Here is a 15,025-nt window from a genome sequence, read left to right on the forward strand (position 1 = left end):
TCGCAAACTGAAACTACAAACCTTCTTCCTAAATAAAGAGGATACCTCTACACCCACTGACACAGGGTTAAAACCTAAGTCAACCTTCACCCAGTCATATACCGTCTTACCTGTCGAAGTACTGGCTTTCGAAAAAGCAGTAATGACGGACCTAGGCAAACTAAACATGACTAATGTAAATGTATTCCACAACACCAGCAGATTGGAAGCAATCAAACAACTCGCATGGAATAAAGATATCATCATAAAACCTGCAGATAAGGGGGGAGCAATTGTTGTTCAGACAGCCACAGCTTACAACCAAGAATGTCTGAGACTCCTAGCAGACAGGAGAAATTATACTGTCCTGCATGAGGACCCCACAGACATTACATATCAAGATCCTGGGAATGGTGGAAGAAGCAGTGGTCCATGACTGGCTGTCCAGAAAAGAGGCGGACTTTCTTGTCCAGAAACCACCCAAGACCCTGTACTTCTACACCATTCCCAAGATACACAAGGATCTAAATAAACCTCCAGGGAGACCGATTGTCTCAGGCATCAGTTCCATTCTGGAACCTTTGTCCAGATTTGCGGATGCCTTCTTACGTCCTCTAGTACAGGCTACAAACACATACCTGAAGGGTACCAAAGCTGTACTCCAGCTTTTGCATGACTTACCTTTTGACCCCTCCACCCAAATACTACTAAGCTTGGATGTAGAAAGCCTCTACACCAGCTTACCTCATGACGAGACACTCAACATCAAAGAGGAGGTCCGTTTCTCTACACCTTGGAAATACCAGATATCAAGGAGTGTAGTAATGGAGTGCATTTCTCTGGCACTAACGAGGAATTTCTTCGAATATGAAAAAATACTATACTTGCAGAACCACGGCACCAGCATGGGAAGCACCTTTGCTCCTAGTCTGGCCGGCCTCTAAGTCCACCACTGGAGACGCAAAAAATCCTCCATCAAAGTAACACCTTTAGGAACAACATAATAACATGGAGGCGCTACATAGATGACATTTTGGTCATCTGGGAAGGTGACCTACACTCAGTTACACAATTTATGGAGTGGCTCAACACACAGAATACATTTCTGAAATTCACAAGCTCTGTATCACGTGACATGATGGTATTTTTGGATCTGAACATCTATCTAGAGGGAGGCTTCTTAAAGACGACGAGTCACTTTAAACCTACCTCTAGAAACTGTCTCCTAAGGTACGACAGTTTTCACCCACGACACCTTCGTGATAATCTTCCATATGGCCAATTCCTCCGCCTAAGACTGAACTGTTCCAACGTGAATGATTATCAAAACACAAGCAGTGGACCTAAAATGTAAACTTCAAAAACGGAAGTACCCCACACCTATAATAGACACGGCCATGAAAAGGGCTCATAACAACAACAGAGAGGCTCTCTTGGAAGAGAAGGTACAGAAGGAACCAAACAAAAGGCCAATCTGTGTGACCACTTATAATACCCACTCTAATGAAATTTCCAAGATTGTAAATAAACATTGGCGAACCCTTGTATGTGGCTATTTGGATTTTGAAAAACCCTTCTTTGCCCACAAGGTAGGCAGAAACCTTAAGGACATTCTGGTCCATACCCGACCACGGACACACCAACCCGAACAACCCGTACTCCACGGGATACAGGGCCACCACCCTTGTGGCAACTGCAGCAGTTGCCACCTAACAAAAAAGAGCAGACATCTGACCTTTAGGAATGGTAACACATGGGAACAAAGAAAGTTTACGAATTGTAACAGTAAACATGTCATATATATGATTACGTGTCCATGTGGGCTTGAGTACATCGGGATGACAACGAGACCAGCAAAAATCAGAATCAGCGAGCATAAGAACAATGTAAGGTGCAAAAAAGTGTGACCAAAATGGAATTCCATTTTTTGACCAAAATGCACTCTGTGAATGACCTCAATTGGACCATAATTGAACAACTGCCCTCAGAAAAAGGCCTTTTTGAGAAAGAACAACGCTGGGTGTTCCGTCTGGGCACCCACGTTATTGGGCTCAACTATGACATTCCGTGGGGCCAGCTGCACTAGCCTTTTCATAAATAGTTTTAAAACCCCCAGTATTATGACATATAACATTGTGAGGTACACTCCCCTCGTTTGCCCAGGTCTGGCACACCCGTTGTTTGTCTCTTTGAGCGGCACTAATATCCCTTCATCAGGGCCACACAATATGACCCATTCTTCTGTGGCCCTTGAGTAACTCATCTCATTTTTAATAGCGTAGCCATAGCTTTCAGTGCACCTGTGTCGGTAAGATGTGCCAGCAATCACCACCCCATGTCCAACTGTTGTGTATCTATACACTCTGTTATTGTTCAGGTGTAGTCTCTTTTACAGGCAGTTAGCAGTATGTCACCCCAAATAATCACCTTTGTACATACACAGCCTATTTTCCCTCTTTTTGCACATGTGCTCCACGTCAGTTTGTCATCCTTTTGGGTAATTTGTCAGTGTAGGCAAATATCACAATGAGAGGAGCTGGCAGGCCAGGGAATCATTTCGTCAGTTTACCATGGCGCTACAGCACACTACACGCATGAGCGTTGACAGTCCACTTCTGTTTCTCGTATCTCACAGTCGCATGAACGTTTCCTGCAATTGCGCAGTTGCCGTTCAGTAACACTACTAGTTGGGGCAAGTAGGATGACGATGAAGACCGGAATTACCTTATATGGCCCGTATGTTATTTCCCGGTTTTCAACAATAACTAAGATTGATGGGTGTATTTAAGGCTCAATCACCGGGCTACAGTCACTATCGATGGAGCCGCGGTTGGGGGCAGTCAAGCGCCGGGATTCTCCTGCTGTAGTGAGTATGGCATAGCCGAGACAGATTACAGGGACACTTTTTCCATCAAGTGAGTAAACACTTGATGGCCATGCCTGTGATTCTGATTATTCTACCTACCTTTTTCCAGGGTGCTATTAAGCACTACAACCCCACCGTCCTGGAGGCTCATGATGCTAACCGTTATTTTGGCAGCAAGTATGCACTAAATTTGGTTTCCTTGGCATTAAACCCTATTTTTTACATACCTAGATCCCTTTCCATAACATCATCTGAACAGGTTTTCCCAATAGAGCGTGTGTTTTATGTTACATGTATGTGTGTCTTGTGTTCGTCTTTGTTTCTTTACAGGGCACCTCACAAAAATAGGATGACAATTTTTGTCTAGATGTTGCTGACCTCACTTTCTCTAGGTCACTGAACCAGCATGTTTGGATATTTGAAAACTGTAATACCTTATGCTCCTATTTGTGTTCTTTTATTCCCATGTTTTTCAGGTACTCAGTACAGATATCAATGAATACATAAGTAGGCACATAGTAGCCACTCTTACAGCTCAGAATAAACAGAATCGTGTTTTATAGGTATGCCAAGTAAACACGGCGATGTGAGTAAGGTGGGGATCTGTGCACTCCATCCTGAAGAAGAAGCCCAGCTTCGAAACATGTTGACGCACACATGAGGTGTTGTACATTAACATACAAAATACCTAAAAATCTCCCTTTTAACAGTACCAGCACAGAGGCCCATTAAAATTATTAGACCTCACGTGCCAGGTACCTTTTAATATTCACTTTTTTCACTTTTGGATCCCACCACTCACTTAACATACGGACCCCACACGCACCACACATAACCAAAAATGTAAAGTGCTCCCACGTAGCCGTCGGTTAGCAGCACGCCGCATCCGGTAGAGGGGTGCGAAGACCCCAATGATGAAGGATGACACCAAGGGTCCTTGTGGTGCGTGAGGGGTATTTTAAGAACACTGTGTGCACCCCACCAATGTAGGGACCACTCTAACAACATCTTAAGGTGGATTCTTTTTGTTTAAGTAGGTCGTAACTGCCGACCTGAGGTCGGTTGGTCCCGAGTCTGAGACGGTGTCAGTAGGAGGCAACTCCGACCGACATCATAATAAGGCCCTTTGTGTTTACATTGTCACATTTCCTGTGCTTCAAAGATAGAGGTGAAATGTGAGGCTATGTCTTCTGGCAAATTGCTGCTAATTCTTTTAACATGAAGATTGGGGTTTACATTTCTGTCTCTTGACTGGAAGTGAGAGAATTTCATAAGGTCAGCGGCATAGGAAGGGGGGTGTCGTGGTTACGGGCCGCCCTGGGTGTCGTCACTAGGGGGGGTGACAAAATGGCAAAAATATGTTTTTTTAAATAAAAAAATTACACTTGCAACTGTAAGTATCTCATTTTTCCTACTTTCTTTAATAATTTCAATGTGGGGGTGACAAGAAATTTTCCGCTCGGCGGGGTGGCAGGAAATTCTGTGGGGGGTGACAAGAAATTTTCCGCACAGTTGACAAGACATTTTCCGCACTGGGTACCACCTGACCTTGCTACGCCACTGCGTAAGGTGAACTATATGTCAAACCTGCTGCTGTAGAGAGACTGTGAAAGGAAAGGTCTGTACTATATCATTTTTTTCTAACACACAACTTTTAAATACCTGTAAATTAACTTTACAAGTATTACAGAATATATCATCAGGTAGGGATGCACAAATTAGGCAAATATTTTGAAAATCTAAAGTCTGATAGAAGCAAAGATTTTAATAGGATCAAAACAAATCAAGACACTTTGCTTGATGATGCGCAAATGATAAATATTTGCTGAAATTATGTGATATATATATTTTTATTAGAAAAACTGTTTACCTGTACAAATTTAGTTCCCATTGCAATATAAAATCTGAGGTCTGTAAATGGCATATTTTGCGTAACACCACAGCAACCACCATGATATGACATTTGTTTCAAATGAAGTTTACCTTAAATTGCCTGCAGCCAGATGTCCTACCACAGCAGGGAATTGACTCCCCATCTCCCTCGCAACCGATGAGGTGTGAGCTTAGCCCTGATCTGCAGCAGAGAATCACTTCAGTGTCTGCACCAAGGGCAAAGTGAAGCACATGCTTGAGAGGGGATTACATATATTTGTGTGACTCCTATTAACATTCAACTGACTTTTAGATCACAAGACAGAAGTAGAAACTATTAACAGAAAGGAGATGCTATGCTGAGGCAGCTGTGAAGTGGGAGCCAATGTGTGGCTAAAGATCCAAACATGATTACTGAGAGAAGGAAGAATGATGCAAATTGCATGAAAAGGTAGGAGAAAGGCAAATGGAGTCATAAAATAAGAATGGAAAAAAGAAAAAAGAAAGATCAGAGGAAAAAAGGTTTTAAAAAAAGGAAAGAAAAATGGGAAGAAAATGAAAAGAGAGAAGCAGAGGAAGGAAGTAAGGAAACTTTCCTTAGGACAATAATTCCTGGGTGCATACATTCTTCGAAATGGTCAGGATCGTACACTTCGATCGCCCACTCACTCATTGGCAGACATATATTTTTAGAGAGGAGGATATTTTTTATTTTCCTGGCTACTTCCTTGGCTCATACACAGTCCATTTCACTACTTGCAGAAGCTCTACCCATTGGGATGGGACTTTCAGTTGGCAGGTAATACAGCCAGGCATGAAAGTTAAGGTTTGTTAGATGGGCTGCTGGGTGGCTCAAGGCAGCTAGTGGTATCGAGTGGTAGAGAGAACATTTTCCCATTGCTCACACAGGATTTCCTTTCATCACCCCTCTTTTTTCTTAACTGCACCAGCATCAATGTTAAAAAAAAAAAGTATGCACAGTTGAAACCTCAACCTCGAACAGCTCTAGGCATGCGCGAACATTCTGAGCTGAATGGGTATTTTATTCCCAGTCCCAAACTTGCCTTTTGTTACCAAGTGTGTGAGCCCGATTGGCTCAAACGAAGTAGATGGGAAACCCACTCCCAGGTATCATTGGGTTGTCAAACAAAAGCCACGAACTGTGAACAGTGTGTCTTGTCAAAATTGAGCAATTTGGTGACGAAGCATATGACAAATGTTACTGCTGGCACCACTGATTCCTTGCATATTGTCCCAGGACCTCAACCAGGCTGAGAAAAGGATGCCCACTGGAGAGGATGTCTCCATACAAGAGACTGCACATGAGTTAGGCGAGCAAGCGGGAGCATCCTCAGACCCTGTGTCTATGAAAAATGAGACTACTGTATAATGTGAACCCCTCAGGGAATATTTTCATCACTCTAACATACAGTGCCCGGCTCATCAGGCAAGGGAAAGAAACATCTGCAAAGTAGGAGGAATTATTTACTGTACAAGTTAATTAAAACCATATATAATATATTAAACATCTATTTCTAATTAATTCATCCTCATGGCCTAGATCAATTTTTCAATCTTTGCTACAATACGTTTTGAGGAAAGACAGATCTGCAAAGATTATCTACACGTCACCCAGCCTCCTCCATTAAGATGCTTAATGTAGGGCTTTCACCAGTGGTTAATTTGTGTATGAATAAGGCAGGTGGTGAGCACTAGCACTCAATTTTGGGAATGGGTAGATATTGTTCATCATCAGACTTTGATCCAGAGCAAGAGAAAGAGGCAGTAAAGGGAATAAGGTGGAAACAACTTGCACCACTACTGTTCCTCATACTCCGTGGCCATACCCACTACTTTTGTTTGCGCTCGTTTTTGAAAGACATGCTCACTGAAACTGCAGAAGTGGACAATTGTACTCGCTTCCCAGATCTCATCGACAGTCTCTGGATCCGCACCATGATTTCCTGCAAGGCATCACTGCACTGCCACTGATCTTGGTGGATTCTGTTTTGCTCCTAGGAGTTGCAGCGAGCCTGGAGCACAGAGCCGTGCCATTAGCCGGGACGTTGACCCTGTGCAGTGTCCTGTCCCAGGTGGATACATAGAAGAAGGTGACACTGGAGTGGCTTGCGGCTCCAGCAATAGGAGCAGTTAATATGGGAGCCAACATCCATTGTTGCAGTCATTCGTGTTCTCAGAGGGGATTCCTTTGTGAGGACCACGTGATCAAGAAGACTAAATAATCAGATCAGATGCTGTAAGCAGTAAAGTGACGCCTTTTCTTCCCTGTTTTAATGTTATATTTCTGAATTAATTTCCTTGTTTAAAAGTTAATCTTTAATTTTGCTTGAGTCCTTCTAGGAAAAGCAAATTTCTAAACACGACTTGACACTGCAATCCTCGATGCATTTGACAGCCCCTAAACGCCTGTGCGCCTCAGCTTGCTTACCACATACTGAGCTCTTGCAGGATATCTTGGCTGTATTTGTCCCCCTGGCAAGTGTTCAAATAGGGTGTCAGTCAACAGGTTTTGTTCACTACAACCAAAAAAATGGCGGAGGGACAGACAGTAAAAGAGGTGCAACACTAACTTGTAGTGTGTGATTAGAGGATCTGAAGATGGATGTAGATGTTTATCTTTAACTGCTCGTATGCCGGTCTATTGTGGATTATTATTATCCGAACACTGCATTTACCTAACGTGCCTTGTCATCGCCCGCAGTCTGGTCACAATTTATGACCCAGAGATTGGCAATGTATCGCTTTGGTCAATTTTCACGGATTTGAAGTCACTGATGGTATCATGCTTGAGAGTAGCCACTAAAGAATCAGCTGGGCAATGATCTTAGTAAATTAATTATTTTAAGTTTGAAGATATCAATATGCAAGGGACTCTTCAAAAGAAATCACACTTTCCCAGGAGTGCTACATTGTATACTACTTTGAATATGGCCTAAACTATGTGATTAAGTATACCAGGGCCAGAGAAGATCCTTTTAAGGTATATGGAAAGAGACAAGGTTAATGAACTGGGACAAAAATGGTCTTAGTACTAAAGAAGATGGGAGTAAGTTAACAATAACTGCTGAATAAATGGACAATGAACCCAAAAAATTGGGCAAAACGTTTTTACAACACAGGCTAATAAGAGTCAAATAAGGTTAGTAGGAGAAACGAGAAAGCACAATTGCAAAAAATGTTTGATAGACTGATAAATGAAAATATACCTTAAAGCAAAGATGGAGCTCAACAGATTACCAATTTAACAAATGTACAACAGAGCCTACTAAAGACCCAGAGTAAAGATGAAACTCAACTATCAGACGTACCCTGCTCTGTCCTCATAGAAAATCATAAACATCGGCAGATAATCATAATTAGAGTATATCGATAACCCCTGAAGATGCAACCCCTGAAGATGTAATTAATTGTTAGCGTGCTACTCAACTCTGAGGGTCTCAAGGTGCTGGGGGGGGGGGCATCTCTGTTCAGTCAAGGAGCCAGGTCTTGAGTGTCTTCCTGAAGATGTTCAGGGAACCGGCACGTCTGATGTCGATCGGGAGCTCGTTACAAATTTTGGCTGCGATGTAGGAGTAGGTTCTTTCACCGATTCTGGTTTTGCGTATGCACAGGATTTTGGCGAGGGCGAGGTCAGTGGATTGGAGGTTTCTCTTGGGTATGTGGAAGGAGATTCTCTCGTTGAGGTATTGGAGTCCAGTGTTGTGGAGTCATTGTAGGCGTGGGTGAGTAGCTTGAAAGTAACTCTCTTCTCAATGGGGAACCGATGGATATTCCGCATGTGTTGGGTGATGCATTGTGTCGAGGGATGCAGAGGATGAGCCTGGCTGCCGTGTTCTGTATGGTCTGGAGTTTGCGGAGCAGAGACTAGTGGATCCCGGCATAGTGGGCGTTTTTGTAGTCCAGTCTGCTGGCTATGAGTGCGTGGGTGACGGTCTTCCTTGAAGGACTTTCGGAGGATGCGGAGGCTGTTGAAGCAGCTGGAGGCGACGGCGTTGACCTGTCTGGTCCTGGAGAGGGAGGAGTAAAGTACGATGCTGAGGTTTCAGGTGTGGTCCATGGGGGTGGGAGGGCTGCCGAGGGCGGTGGGCCACCCGGTGTTGTCCCATGCAGAGGGGAAGGGTACGAGGATGAGGACCTCTGTCTTCTCCGAGCTGAGCTTGAGGCAGCTGCTGCTCATCCAGGATGCAACGCCCTTAATTCCTTCCTGGAAGATGAGTCTGGTTATGATGGGGTAAATAAGTAAAAATAATAAACACAGCACTGACTATTTCTATAGGACTACGTAAAAACGTAAAAGAAACGGTAACAACCTTATTAAGATTGGAAGCCACTAAATACAGTGAGAACAAAAATGTTTTAACTGCAAATAATACCATCATTGCAGGGAAGCAGAGATAAACTGATAAGGGGTCTTAAATATTAATATCGATGGAAATTCAAAGTCAAAATATAACTTTACCTGGCTTCAAACTCACAAACTTTGAACGGTGGACCTGACTCCTATATGAAATAATTCAGCGGACTAAAAGGACTTAGAAATCCTCATGGATTTTAATTTAGTAAGCTGTTTAGTAAGTTACTTTTGGGGGAGAAACATCCATTGATAACCCCCTAAACAGTGCTTAAACTTTTCAGTGCGTTGGACAACCCCTGGCCCTCTGACGTCACGGTGGGCCTATGCTGGGGATGGCCGGGGGCTGTCCGAACCATGCATGCATCAAATTCCTCATCACCACCGGGGAATTCCGGCCGCAGCAAAGCGGTTAATTTGAGCCAGTGGTTTCCGGTGCTCAGCACCAGCACTTTATTGTAAACACCAGATCTTATGACAGCCTGTCATAAGGTGGCACTGTTTGTATAATTTTGTGAGGGGCACAACAACATATGATTAATAATTAAATATCATTCAAATCACAAATACCTGCCACCCAAAGCTAAAAGAATAGCTTGGGGGCATCTATTAGTCATTTCTAATGTATATTTAAAGTCTGAATTGTCACACTTGTAGGAGTGTGATGGTCAGTTGTGTTGGTACTGTCATTGGGAATGCTTGTGGGGGGCAATGGTGGAAGCTGCATTGACCTCCTAACAAGGGCCCAGGCACTCATTTTTTTACAATTTAAGCACTGCCCCTAATAACAAAAATCTGCATTAGGATCCAAACATCATTACAGCAACATTGCACGCCCATCACTATGCTGTAGAAAATAAGACCAAAGAACAAATAAATACAGAACAGAAAGTGCAAGACTTGCGGATACTAGAGAGGAATGCACTGCTAATGGCCAAACCATTGGGGAAGATATGGAAGCTGAAATGGAAAATAACCCAGTATTTTGAAAGAGAAAAACAAAGAATTTCAAAAGTTTTCAATTGTTGTCAATAAGAGTAATCTAGAAAAGGAGTATTGTGAGAAGAAACCAAAAAGAAGAAAACATGGAAAATAACCAAAAAGTCTGCAAGTAATTAGATTTAAGATGTGTATGCGAGAATAAGAACTTGGGCCGCATGAACTAAAACTGAATCTCCTAAATCTATCAACGAACTCTTTCTTACCAAAAACAAAGACCATTAATATAAATATTAAGGATCATGACACCCAATACCACCCATATAGAAATGCACAGCGATTGAAACTGAAAATGTGTTTCAGACATCTGCAAGAGGAAATGATCCACCAAAAGACAGGGGAGTGGAACTGGGCAAACAATAACAGAAGAGGGGTAAATGTACGGTATAATAACTTATTAAAAGGAAATAAATACGAAAAAACTGATCTCAATGAGAATAGATCACGTAACTAGATCTCAACAATATAGAATTCAAGTTTTCTACAGTCCAAGGATATATTTCGCAGATGAAACGGAATTGGAACCTCATGAACTGTTCAAAAATATTAAAATCATAGCAATCTGTCCCAAGTTCACGTAAAATAAATTTGAAGGATAATTTGTCACTATCCTTTTAGAATGGCTACAATTGTCAAAATATATTTATAAAGCAGTAGTGAACTTTCGTACCAATTGCATATGTGATGGTATTTATTTTAACACCTACAGATGTTAAAAAAAAGATTAGATCTTGATGTATTTGCAATAGTTAAGAAGAAAGGTAGGCTATCCACAAAGGTGCAAAAAAATGCACTGAATCAATCTATAATATCTCTATGGAATTAATGGCAAGATTTAGTGAAGTGAGATCAAATTGGTCAAAGAATCATAGGATCACAGTTAAATAAACAAGAACAGACTGATTCATCCAAGGTGAAAAGAACATTTAGGCAATAGAGAGCAGAATTGGACTGCTGCAGGAATACATTTCATATCTGCCTGCTGAGAAACGACATGGTCCCTAACAAAGGGCTATGGAACATAACGTCATGGCGTTTAGCAGTGGTTATATGCCACCATAAAAACTGCATTTACCCTTGGTCGAGAACCACATAAAGATAATGGCCCTACAGGAACTTGAAGAAACAGAATTTAATAATTATACCTCCTATGAAAATAAAGCAAAAAAAGAGAAATATGAACATTCATCAGAGGTCATTATAACATTAGTATCAGTACTGTTAAATAATAAGAGTGAAAGAGTTTTTTGCAAATTTCTCCCTATACTAATACCTGCCCTACCTGCCCTAAGGGGTGGTAACAATTCAAGTGCACCCAGTAGCCAGAAGATAATATTATAATTAACATATACATTCCATACGTTGGCCAGTTAAATTATTATTCAAAATGTTTAGTTTGAAAATCAAAGAAAAGGAAAGAAACATATACAAAGTGTCAAATGGTACTATTAAGTAGTCTCCATTCTTGGCTATCGCAATGAATTATGATGATGTTTTGTATAAAAAATTTGAAGAATCAATGGTAAACCCTGTTCAAATTTGTAATAAATTGAAGTGTAACAAAAGAGGTAAAGAATTAGATTGACTTTACAGCAGTTCTAACTTCAGTGTAATAAACGGAAGGTGTTGTAGTGTTGTAGTGATCGACCAGGCAACTGACATTTAATAATGGAAGAATAATGGAAGAATAATGGAAGAACCAGTTCATTGATCGTCAAAGTGATAATTTCATCTCAACATTTCAATTTGATTATAGTTCTCAGGGTTGGGGAGCATTATGGCAGTGATTATGAATTTAGAAGGAAAGATGTGTGACATATGCCAAAATGGAATACATCTCAAGATCAAGAATAATAGAAGCATTTACTAATCATTTTTAATGAAGAAATCAAGAATATTACACCATGCTCTTTGGCCTTACCCCTTTTGGGCAGCAAAGAGTGTTTCGGCAGTGGTCTTCAGGCGGTCGAACAGCGAAACTCGGAATCAGGCCCTAAGTGTGCATCTGGAGAATACATCCCCAAGTTGTGCCTCTAATCTGAGTGACTGTCGCTTGAGCATCCTCCCTCAAATTACCAACAATTTTCTTGCATTAAATGCTAACAAGACAGAGCTTTGTTCTCGATGGTAGATAGAAACAATGGAGTCAATAGTCACCAATCCCTCTCTTATTGTTTTCCTCTTCATAGCAAGCTGCAAATGTGAATTATCTGGGAGTTTTCCTTGCAGGGGAACTTGTTTAAAGGCCAGATTTATGCTGTTGCTCCTTCCTGTTCATACGGCCTGCCTCTGCTGGGCAACATTCTTCCTTTCCCACCATTGAACCTTTCCTCCAAAGTGGTGTGTGAAACTATCCTCTCCCAATTAGACTATTACAATAGTGTGTACTTGGGAAGAGCACACACCACTCTCAACAAATTTCAGAGGGTTTAAAATTTCACAATTTGTAAAATTACCCTATTACATAAATGTAGCCACAGCAGTAGGTAGAGCACTTCAATAAACCTGTGAATTAACTTTATGGCTCTCTGCCTAATATATAAAGCTTGCTATGACCATCGTTGCTTCTGTCTGCAAGGACACTTTTCTCTCTACAGATCTGCTAATGCACAGTCATCTGAATCTCTCCTGTGCAAACACATCCCTCAAGTTTTCAATAACCCCACTACGAGGCCTCTCTCTCTTCTACCTATGTCCCAAGATGTGAAACGATCTTCTAGTCCACATTTTCCTTAAAAATCTATGTCTGTGGATGTGGCTTGTGCCAAAGACAAGTGAAATGATATGCCTACTTTCAGGTATAAACACTGAGTCCACCAGCATAGAGGTGGCATCCTTCTGTCTGTGAACTATACATTAATGCAGCTGCCACTGTTCAACCTGTGTCCTCTATAGGTGGAACTCTTTCAGCAGGATTTACATCTTCAGACTACAGAATGGGGTCATGTTAATAAAATAAGACATGAGAACTAGTAGGAATGTAAAATGTCTGGCCTCCACCTAGTCCAGATGCAGATGATCTACTGCATCTATCCCAATAACTGCGCCTTGAACACTGCCAAGATAAATCTTGCAACGTCATAAATGCAGCTGAGATCCAAGGGAGAGAATTGCCTGTGGAGGTTCTCTAATTTCTGGAACTTCATTGTTAGTTCTAGGCCTCATAAAAGCAGTAGATCATACTTGTGAAGTCGTCTTCTCTCCATATATAAGGATATCCTCATTTGCTGGTCATCTATATATTGGTAGATGTACCATTTTTCTGTGCAGATTCACGGCCACTGGTGCTAGTATAGATTGCAGGCCAAAGGGAAGGACATTTAACTACCACTCTCCTTGACTTTCAGTGTAACTCTGGTACTTTGAATGGTTTCAGTAGACTGGATGGTGGAAATGCACACACCCCACATAAATGAAGTAGATTTGGCCAGACTTCTTAGAAGTAGGGCACTACCTCTCCAGTCACCATCCTGAAGGACTATGTTCAAATTCATTTTTCCAAATCTTCCACCCATAACTAGCCAGAAGTGTTTGTGTTTTTTGTGCACAAGGCAGTTCCTGGATTAATTCCTTTGATTGTGAAGCATCCTGTATATCGCAATTTTCAATTGCTTGCAGTGTACTTGAGGCAGTAGTTTTTCTGTGAACTCCAACGGCGTCCTGATGACAGGATGTGTTCCACCGAACTACCCAAAAAGAGACCCTCCCATTTAGAGGCATAATTGAGGACCCCTCAGTCGTTATGAGTGGTGGCTTTGCTCCGTATGGAAGTTGTCAGGCCTGTTCCGCGTGGCCTCCTTCATTGAAGTTGATGCCTGAACTGCACTATTTCAGATCTGGTCAAATCTGGTTCAAATCAGGCCGGCCACTTCTACTGCTTTGGGGATTCACAGGAGGTGGAATGAAAGTCTTGCTGCAGAAATGGACGAAGCAAAAATCTCAACCCCTGCACAAACCAGTGTTGGGAATATTATGTGTTTTTTCTATTCTGGGAACTCTCCTGCTGAGTTGCCAGTCAATCACTCAAAAAGTCAATATGTAGGATTGTAAAATGCGGAATGTGTGTTATTAATATGGCACACATTTAGTTTATATTATTATGCTCTCCAATGTAATAATCAAGCTTACCAGAATATATTTGATACATTTACAGTATTTACTTTCAGCGCTGACTGCTTCAATTTACATTAAATTGTTTTTGCTATATAAGAGTTTCTAGAAAAAGAACGGAATCTAGTAGAACAAAAATAATTGAAAGGGCACTGGGCCACTTTCTGTTAATTGTTTTTGTTATGGCTTTTTAATAACAATGAGATTATATTATAAAAGTTGATCACAAAGAGTGAAGGTTAGAGTGGAGTCTTCACTCCAGGCTCCACTGTGCCAGGTCATACAGAATCATATCTTGGGTCCCAATTGAAGGCTACCACACTGGGAAGAATTTAGCCTTCGCTCGCTGACTTATCAGCACAACTGGCAACTGTGATCTAAGAATAGCAGATCTTGTAACTGCATTGAATACAAGATCTAGTGTTCAAATAGGTATGCAGGCATGTTCAATCTCAGTTTATTTTTTCTGCAGTGCTAGAATTAGATCAGCGCTTATATGTAGCAGAATGAGAGTATGATAGCTATACATTCATCACCACAAGGATGGTTCCTCTTATTTATGCTTTTGGTGAACGTTGCTTATTGCCATTTTATTTGTCTTTATTGTGGGTACAAATCATATCATGGGAACTAGACTAGGAATCTGATTTAAAATAACTATTTTAGATGTATCCCTCATATGCTAATGTTCTTAAGTGAGTCATTTTTTAATGAAAGAGGGTTTGGAATGCCACTAACTATTTTTATAATGCCTCATGGGACTTATCATTACGTGAAAAACAGCTCAATCAAATAATGCTCAGTAGTGGAGGAATGGTTGCAGTCCA

At 41.4% G+C, this 15,025-nt stretch overlaps 1 protein-coding gene across 1 annotated transcript in view; it reads right to left on the reverse strand.

The window, feature by feature from the left end:
- Positions 1-1,581: 1,581 nt before the first annotated feature.
- Positions 1,582-15,025, reverse strand: part of LOC147663798 (MORN repeat-containing protein 1-like) — a 313,512-nt gene continuing 300,068 nt past the window's right edge. The window contains exon 9 of the mRNA XM_086950197.1: positions 1,582-1,688. Coding sequence (XP_086806323.1) covers positions 1,582-1,688 — 107 coding nt within the window. The remainder of the gene's footprint in view (positions 1,689-15,025) is intronic.

This window comes from Lissotriton vulgaris, unplaced genomic scaffold (assembly GCF_964263255.1).
Source record: "Lissotriton vulgaris unplaced genomic scaffold, aLisVul1.2 SCAFFOLD_2347, whole genome shotgun sequence".
Lineage (NCBI taxonomy): Eukaryota > Metazoa > Chordata > Amphibia > Caudata > Salamandridae > Lissotriton > Lissotriton vulgaris.